We start from the raw sequence: 10,059 nt of genomic DNA, 5'->3' as shown, positions 1-10,059 counted from the left end.
AAATGCAATCCTCGTGGAACACTTTGTACAGAGGATTATTTATACATCGTTTTTATCTTTTCTTTTTTATCTTTGCGCATTTTGCGCACGGAGATGTCAGCTACACAATCGCAGAGGAAATGAAACGCAGCTCCGTGATCGGAAATATTGCCAGAGATCTCGGGCTGGGCAGTGCAAGTCTTTCTTTGCGCAAAGCCCGCATTGATGCAGACAAGAATGATAAAAGGTACAGCGAAATTAATCTGAGGACGGGGGATTTGATTGTGGCGGAGAGAATGGATCGGGAAAGTCTCTGTGGTAAAAAGGCGACATGCATTTTAAAAGAGGAGCTTGTTCTGGAAAACCCTTTGGAGCTTCATCGTATCAGTATTCAAGTGCAAGATATTAATGACAACGCCCCTGAGTTCAGTGAAAATTTGATTTCGTTTGAAATGAGAGAATCGGCGGCTAAAGGAGCCAGATTCTTGCTGACTGAAGCCCGTGATGCAGATATCGGCAGTAACGCCGTGCAGCGGTATGAATTACAGAACAATGAACATTTTACAATTCACGTCAATACAGAGGTGGGTGGTCGTAAGCAGCCGGAATTAGTGTTAGTCAAAGAATTAGACCGAGAACAAAAGGCGGAGGTGAGATTTATTCTCACTGCCAAAGATGGAGGGAATCCTCAGAAGTCAGGGACGGCGGTTATTCACGTTACTGTTTTAGACGCAAACGACAACGCTCCTGTATTCCGTAAGTCTATCTATAAATGCACTCTGGCAGAAAACTCTAATGTCGGCACTTTAGTTACTAAAGTAAGCGCTACAGATGCAGACGAAGGACCTAACGGTGACGTCACATATAGCTTTGATCACGTGTCCGACGACCACATTTCTCTGTTCTCACTTGAACAAAAAACAGGAGAGATACGAGTCATGGGAGCAGTGGACTATGAAAAAGAAGGTTCTATTGAACTTCGTGTGAGAGCAAAAGATGGACCAGGTCTAACTTCGTACTGTACAGTAATTATAGATATAATAGATGTGAATGATAACTCTCCAATCATCAGTTTAAAATCTCTGTCCAGCTCCATCCCAGAGAACGCCCCTCCTGGTACAGAGGTGGGCATCATTAATGTGCAGGACAGAGACTCTGACAAGAACGGACAAGTCCGCTGTTCCATTCAAGAAAATGCTCCTTTTAAGTTGGTTCCATCTATCAAAAACTATTATTCTGTGGTGAGCACAGGACAGCTGGACCGTGAACTAGTGTCTGATTACAACATTACCATCAGTGCCACTGATGAGGGCTCTCCACCTCTGTCCTCATCTAAAACTGTTCACTTATCTGTAGCTGACATCAACGACAACCCACCTGTGTTTGAGGAACAGTCGTACAGCGCATATGTGAGTGAAAACAACCAGGCTGGCTCCACTTTATGTTCCGTGAGCGCTCGAGACCCCGACTGGCGACAAAACGGTACAGTGATTTATTCTCTGCTAGCTGCTGAGGTGAACGGAGCCCCGGTGTCCTCCTATGTCTCTGTGAACGGAGACACGGGGCTGATCCACGCTGTCAGGTCGTTTGATCATGAACAGTTGAGGAGTTTTCAAGTGCAGGTGATGGCCAGAGACAACGGTTCTCCTCCACTGAGCAGCAACGTGAGTGTGAGTGTGTTCATCTCAGATGTGAACGACAACTCTCCTCAAATTCTGTACCCCGCCCCAGAGGGCAGCTCCTTCATGACTGAGCTGGTCCCCAAAGCTGCACATGGAGGCTCTCTGGTGTCCAAAGTGATCGCGGTGGACGCCGACTCTGGACAGAACGCCTGGCTGTCCTATCATATAGTCAAATCCACTGATCCAGGACTTTTCACCATTGGTCTGCACAGTGGAGAGATCAGGACGCAGCGGGACATTTCCCAATCTGACAGCATGAAACAGAACCTGATTGTGGCAGTCAAAGATAACGGACAGCCCTCTCTGTCTGCCACCTGTGCCATGTATTTACTGATCTCGGATAACTTGGCTGAGGTGCCAGAACTGAAGGATATTTCTTATGATGAGAAGAACTCCAAACTGACTTCCTATCTGATCATCGCTCTGGTTTGTGTGTCCACCTTCTTCCTGACCTTCATCATCATCATCTTGGGTGTGAGGTTTTGTCGCAGGAGAAAGCCACGACTGTTGTTTGATGGAGCAGTTGCCATCCCCAGCGGTTATCTGCCTCCTAATTATGCAGATGTTGACGGCACAGGAACTTTACGCAGCGCTTACAATTATGACGCGTACCTGACAACAGGATCTAGAACCAGTGACTTTAAGTTTGTGTCCTCTTACAATGACAACACGCTGCCTGCTGACCAGACTCTGAGGAAAAGTCCCACAGACTTTCTTGAAGCTTTTGATGATTCTACTACCTCGTCCCAGGTAGGAACTCATTAATATATTTGCTCTTTTTTTTCCACTTTAACTCATGTATTGCTAATCTTGATGCAAAAATTATCTAAACAAATTTGACTGGTTTTCTAAACAACCCTTGGGGAAGTTACAATTTTAGTTTCAATTTTTATACAAAAATGATCAATGTTATTTTTAATCTGAAATTTAAGTAAAAAATAATGCTCCAATTTATAGCAAATTTTCCATTTCAAAATCCCCAAATACTTTGCATTTAAAAAAGAAAAGGTTCAGATACATCATCATATTACCACATAAAAAAATAAAACAAAGCAAGCAAACAAATCATCAAATAAATTGTTCAAAGTCGCTATAGGGTTCCAACCATACGTGATTTTATTGCGAAAATTAACCCACCAAATCAAAAACCTTAATTATTCAATTAAAAATAAAGACAAAAAGCGTTGAGTGCTAAATGAAAGTTAATTAGTCGATCATGCGCAAGGACTGGGTTTTGACTTAAGACAACGTGATGACACAATGTTAATAGAGAGCTTTGCTTTGTGGTTTTGAAGGTGAAATCTTTGCCATCATTCACTAACGCTATCCTTGGTCCTGAATTCAAAAAGTCACTTGCTTTCAAATTTAATTTTGCTCATGAATGAATCTGAAATTTCCTGAAGTTTGAAATAAGAAAAGCCTGTTAGTAAAACTAATGCAAGTATGACATTCTACGTTTTCTTTTTCATTATTTTCTATGCAGTCTTTTTTTTCCACATAAACATTATATTGCGAGTGATGTGCTTTATATTAAGTGATGCCAGGCTTTTTTCTCTTTGTCAAATTAACGCCAAGAAGAGCTTAGCAATTTTCAAACTTCTAGTGAAAATGTAAGTGTTCGATTTCCGTTTATTGCTTCTTTTTATTTATATCAAAAGACTTTTTTTTTCTCTCGCTGAAATTTGAATAAACATATTTGGTTTGCAATTTGACGTCCATCTTATTTATATCTAGCCATGAGTGGTTTTAAAAGTTAATATAAAGCAAACATGGGCATTATTATGTTGTTTGTTCAAGGATATATTAGTTTTTCATAACGTGGGCTACATTAAGGCATGCGAAGCTGTTGTTTTTCTAAGTTTAAATTTCTAATTTTAGATTATATTCTTTTTATACACAGTTCAAATTTGCTCCAATGTTGAATTTTATTCGTAAATTCATTTTTTATCATATTCTTCAGTCGTTTGGACTCAAAATGTGTTTCCTTTCGAGCTACATTTTACTAAAGCATTTGCACACCAGGGAGTAATTTGATTACTCATAGCATAGCTTTATGATTCAGTTTTACATTTTTAATCTATGTTTTTTATCATTATTAATTGCTTGATTTCATGCCTCTTTTTCAGTATTTGTAAACATTGAAAATCTTTATAACTCAACAAGATTTCTAAGTTTATTTATAGTGAGATTGTGGGTAGTTTTTGTCCTAACTCCTTGATTCTGGCTTGGTATGATTTGTTACATCGCGCATTCAGGCTTATCTAACACCGACTGTTATTTCTTAACTTGTATAGGTTGGTGCCTTTTACGTCCGGATTTATGATTTTTTTCAGGATATGGAGTCATGCTTTTTGCTTTATTTTTGTACGGATTGTGCCTACTGTTCTGTCTTTGCTTTCCCTTCTTCACACACGTCTACATTTTAACGCTCTCAGCTGTTTAAGTTCAGTTTAAAATGTATTTTTCCTTTCAGATGGAAAAAAATCAACTTTAATTTTTTGTGATATTTTTCTATCCACTGCTTAGAGATTCTGTGTTTTATTTTTGTTTGGGTTAAGTGTTTAAGTTTTGGAAAACTGTTTTGATACCTTGTTTTGCGTCCATTGTTCTTTCCCTGGTCTCTTGGTCCCGTGGGTCTTCTGCATACAGCATACTCCTTAATATATCAACAGTCTGTGAAAAATGTTTCTAGTAGTTTTAATTCTTGTGACAGTATAGCGCACAACGGGATTCAAGTTTATGGGTCCCTCATTGTTGGTAGAAGGTTTCGACATGCAGTTTGGATGTGAGATTAAAGGGATTTACGCACGATGTCGCTGTGCACCAGCCGTAGCAGACCTCTTTTGTCCAATCCATACACTGTGACGCATTTGGCAGTCAGTGTTCTTCAGCAGATCGACACACGGATTTCTAACCATTGTTTTTTGTTTTCGTTTTCTATTCAAGTCGTTTTTTTGTTTTTATTTTTTTACCTTTGCTCCTTTACCTTGAAGACTTGTTTCAACAATATGTTGGCGACAATCGGCTTTGGAGCGCAAATCGTCGCTTTGTTGCTTTCTTTTAATCTTGCCAACGGAGATCTCAGCTACTCTGTATCGGAGGAAATGCGAAGCGGATCAGTAATTGGAAACATCGCCAAAGACTTAGGTCTGGAGGCAGGCAAACTGTCCGATCGAAAAGTTCGCATCGATAACGATGGAAGCAGGAAGATTTACGTGGCTATAAACCTCTCAAACGGTGATCTGATTGTTGCGAGTAGAATTGACAGGGAGGGTCTATGCGGAGACAAAGCATCCTGCGTTTTAAAAGAGGAACTCATGTTGGAGAATCCACTAGAACTACATAGAATCAATATTCGCGTTCAAGACATAAATGACAATTATCCACGGTTTAATAAGGAATTTATTAAGATAGAAATTTCGGAATCAGCAGGAAAAGGGGCTCGTTTTCCTATCGAGGAAGCTCATGATGCGGACGTGGGTCAATATTCAGTGCAGACATATAACCTGCAGAGGAATGATAATTTTATACTGGGCGTTGAAACTAATTCGGTGGATCTTATTCTTAATAAAGAGCTTGATCGTGAAAAAATAAAGGAAATCGATCTTCTCCTCACAGCTTTGGATGGTGGTTCGCCTCCAAAATCAGGTACCGTAATTATTCACGTGACTGTGTTGGATGCAAATGACAATGTGCCAGTGTTCAGTCAGAGCGTCTATGAGGCCCGTTTGCCTGAAAACTCTCCAATAGGTGCAGTTGTAATGAGAGTGAGCGCTGATGATGCAGATGAGGGATTAAATGGAGAGGTAACTTATGACTTTGGACATATTTCAGAAGACACAAAATCTAAATTTGAGATAAATGAAAAAACAGGTGAGATTAGATTGACTGCAACCGTTGATTTTGAGTCTCTGTCCTTGTTTGAGCTGCGGGTCACAGCAAAAGATGGACTAGGAATAACTTCCTATGCCAAAGTAAAAATTTATATTACGGATATAAATGATAATGCACCCGTTATTTTATTAAAATCCTTGTCCAGCTCCATCCCAGAGAACGCCCCTCCTGGTACAGAGGTGGGCATCATTAATGTGCAGGACAGAGACTCTGACAAGAACGGACAGGTCCGCTGCTCCATTCAAGGAAACGCTCCTTTTAAGTTGGTTCCTTCCATCAAAAACTATTATTCTGTGGTGAGCACAGGACAGCTGGACCGTGAACTAGTGTCTGATTACAACATTACCATCAGCGCCACTGATGAGGGCTCTCCACCTCTGTCCTCGTCTAAAACTGTTCACTTATCTGTAGCTGACATCAACGACAACCCACCTGTGTTTGAGGAACAGTCGTACAGTGCATATGTGAGCGAAAACAACCAAGCTGGCTCCCCTTTATGTTCTGTGAGCGCTCGAGACCCCGACTGGAGACAAAACGGTACAGTGATTTATTCTCTGTTAGCTGCTGAGGTGAACGGAGCCCCGGTGTCCTCCTATGTCTCTGTGAACGGAGACACAGGGCTGATCCACGCTGTCAGGTCGTTTGATTATGAACAGTTGAGGAGTTTTCAAGTGCAGGTGATGGCCAGAGACAACGGTTCTCCTCCGCTGAGCAGCAACGTGAGTGTCAGTGTATTCATCTCAGATGTGAACGACAACTCTCCTCAGATTCTGTACCCCGCCCCAGAGGGCAGCTCCTTCATGACTGAGCTGGTCCCCAAAGCTGCACATGGAGGCTCTCTGGTGTCCAAAGTGATCGCGGTGGACGCTGACTCTGGACAGAACGCCTGGCTGTCCTATCATATAGTCAAATCCACTGATCCAGGACTTTTCACCATTGGTCTGCACAGTGGAGAGATCAGGACGCAGCGGGACATTTCCCAATCTGACAGCATGAAACAGAACCTGATTGTGGCAGTCAAAGATAACGGACAGCCCTCTCTGTCTGCCACCTGTGCCATGTATTTACTGATCTCGGATAACTTGGCTGAGGTGCCAGAACTGAAGGATATTTCTTACGATGAGAAGAACTCCAAACTGACTTCCTATCTGATCATCGCTCTGGTTTGTGTGTCCACCTTCTTCCTGACCTTCATCATCATCATCTTGGGTGTGAGGTTTTGTCAAAGGAGAAAGCCCCGACTGTTGTTTGATGGAGCAGTTGCCATCCCCAGCGGTTATCTGCCTCCTAATTACGCAGATGTTGACGGCACAGGAACTTTACGCAGCGCTTACAATTATGACGCGTACCTGACAACAGGATCTAGAACCAGTGACTTTAAGTTTGTGTCCTCTTACAATGACAACACGCTGCCTGCTGACCAGACTCTGAAGAAGAGTCCCACCGACTTTGATGATGTGTTTGGAGATGATGATAAATCTTCTGAGGTATGTTACGTTGCTTTTTGTCTTTCCAAGGGAAATTCTGTTCATGGAGGTTTTTTCTTTGTTTGTCCTTTTTTTTTCGTATTGCAATTTTATTTTGTTTTAAGATGAAGAATGATGCAACAATAGCAGTGTTTCAAAGCCTAAATTGAAAATTCTAATTTGGTATCTGTTTTGATACAAACTTTTAATGCAAGGCTGCAGGATGTGAGGAAAACCTGCGATATTAATGATCAATATTGCGATGATTATATAACTTGCAATACATGAACAAATAGCAAAACAACTAAATACATAATTTCCATTTCACTACAAAAGTTTAATTTAAATAAGAGTCAAAATAACTTAACTTATACTCCAAACAACCCTAGTCTACATAGCAGGCGAACATCTAACATAAAAGGGCTTCATCCAATTGTTTAACAACTTGAAGGGGTCTAAATGATTTGTCAAATGCATGAATAGATTTATTTGATTTGTTAAATTCTTCAAACTGTCAGATTGTTTTAGCACCTTTAAGGTAACCTTTAAGGTTTATGCATAATGTACAGTTTGATATCGCGATAGCAATACAGTTGCGATTTATTATGCAGACTATTTATATACTTTTAATTTTTAATGTGAGTAATTGACATAGCTAGTACATCGTTAACGGAGACTTTAATTATTGAAAACTTATTTGAGTATTTTCATGAAGGTTTATCCAATGTAATCAAATCATCTAATTCTATTAAATATCCACTTCGTTTTTTTTTGTTCTGTATTGTTTTTTAACAATAATAGTAGGATTATTGGATTTTTCAATTGGAAAGTTTAAAGGTTTTGCTAAACACCTTGGTTGAAGAAATCTCTTTTGTTTTTTCCTAAAATGACAGAGCTGCAGACTTTAGACTGAAGAGACCTGAAGACTGTTGATATTCCTGAACAAGTTTTTAGTTAGTCGAATCTACAGGATAAATACTTGAATTCAGATTCAGTTAAAAATTAACAGTTAATTATTTTCATACTGTTCTTCATCAGGAGTTATCACAGGCCAAATAATTGTTTGTCATCATGTTTCATTATTTTAACAGTTTCCCAAATATCCTCTCCTTTTAATGTCAGAGATCCAGCTAAAATGCTCAGAATGGTTTTCAGATGTAGCCTTTTCCACAGCTTTATCCAAGATTTCTTTATCCAGAACACTGCAGTTTTGTTAATGAGTGAACAGTTAAAATTAAACTGTCTGCACGTTTACAAGTGGTTATTACATTTTTTCAGCTCAGTATTGACCATGTAAACAGATTTCCTTTTTAATCAGTTGTCATTTTATAGAACAAACTTTTCCTGCAGATTTAAGATTATTCACTTTAAAATAACCAATACTAATGTGTTGTTTTAGGATATATAAGATCTAAGACACATACATATATTTGTTTTGACTGCTCAATGCTCTTACTGGTAATTTTATGAATTTATGAAGGGAGGACTTTTGCTATATATTATAGATTCTTATACCTCTGAGACAGGAGCTTATTGTTACATTGCAAATATTTCCATTGTTAAATGTCAGAAGGAGATCTTCAGTGGTTTTATCATTGTCTTTTTTGTAGTTTTAATGCTAAAATGTATCATAAATAACACTTTAATACTATTATCTTGTGGAAGCTGCCATCAGTGTGTGAATGGGACTGCGACTGTAAAGCGCTTTTGGCAAACAAGGAAGGATTATGCAAAAGTATACACCATTTACTGCTCACCATCTTTATTTATTTTTTTACATAAGGTAGCTTCTGAACCTGTTTTTAAATCTATTAAACGTATCACATAGATTGTTTATACTTTTCTGATTTCAAACCTGCTTCGATTACATTTTTTTATGTCATTGCTTACTTTATGCCTATAGGTCATATTTTTCCTGAATCACTTTTGAACAGCCAGTGTTTGATTCAGATGTAGCTGTGCGTTGGAAAAAAAATTGAAAAGAAAAAAAAATCATAACTTCAATGTTTGGACTCTGACGTTGTAATACACTTTTTATCAGTCATTTGATCAGCGGTGCCTAGTTGTGACGTGTCTTCAACCTAAAAAAACGTTTAAGAATCTAAACTATTATTTTATTTTTGTACCACGGTTACTTCATTTGTCTTATCCTAACTGTGCTCTACTTCTGAATGTCCTTATATTCTCAACAATGTCTTAAAATTGTATTTTTTGAGGAAAAGGGGACATTTAAAGTTTGGGTCGCTGTCCTTGGTACTAAAACTGTTGAGGATACGGAACAATTGTAGCTTTTGTTTAAAAAGTTTTTAGACTCTTTTCATGTATATTTCTGCTTAAAATTTGCACTGGACGTTGACGACAAAATATTGTGTTTCACTGTAAAGTTAGTATATAGTGAAATGCAGATGGGAAGGTCTAATATTTAGAATGCTGCTTGAAAAAGCACTGCTGTTGGTCTCTCCCAGCAATTGATTTTACTGTAAACTTGTTTTTTTCCCCTCATACTTACCTTATAGTTTCTTTAACTTTTTGTCAATCAGTTATAAACACAATAAAATACTTTACTCTCTATTGTTTTTGCTTTTAAAGTGGGAGCAAGGGTGAAGTAAAGTACAAAAACTCCTTTGCTTACTAAAAAAAACAAGTCTACATAAATGATTAAAAAACAATAGACAACTATTTTCTCTTTTAGAATACCTCACAGTTGATGCAAAAATAAAGACATAACTTCGTTTTATAACTTTTTTTCACTGTTTAAAAATGAGGAAATATTAAAATATGCCTACAATCCCTTTTTTTTAAATAAAATGTTAACTCTATTATTTTATATTATTTATTTATTTTGACGTTCTCTTGAAGTTGAGTTATAGTATATGGACCTGAAGTCTTCTTTTGTGAAATTGTTAGCTCCTCATTGTTCATGGGTATTTAACAAAAATATACCAGACTTTTTTTTTCTTTTAGGTTGACTTTCTGTTCTGAAAATTATTCGATGTTGTGAAAGAAGTGTAAATATTATATCTGTACTCACGGTGTCA

At 38.3% G+C, this 10,059-nt stretch overlaps 1 protein-coding gene across 1 annotated transcript; it reads left to right on the top strand.

Moving 5' to 3' along the window:
* Positions 1 to 4,516: 4,516 nt before the first annotated feature.
* Positions 4,517 to 9,003, top strand: LOC111947996 (protocadherin beta-15-like). Its single transcript, XM_023959155.1, has one exon. It carries the CDS (start codon positions 4,670 to 4,672, stop codon positions 7,148 to 7,150), a length of 2,481 nt encoding a protein of 826 aa, XP_023814923.1. The 5' UTR covers positions 4,517 to 4,669; the 3' UTR covers positions 7,151 to 9,003.
* Positions 9,004 to 10,059: the final 1,056 nt, after the last annotated feature.

The sequence above is a fragment of the Oryzias latipes genome, chromosome 10, assembly GCF_002234675.1.
Source record: "Oryzias latipes chromosome 10, ASM223467v1".
In the NCBI taxonomy this organism is placed as follows: domain Eukaryota; kingdom Metazoa; phylum Chordata; class Actinopteri; order Beloniformes; family Adrianichthyidae; genus Oryzias; species Oryzias latipes.
Note: the sequence above shows the minus strand (reverse complement) of the source record. Positions and strands in the feature narration are given on the sequence as shown.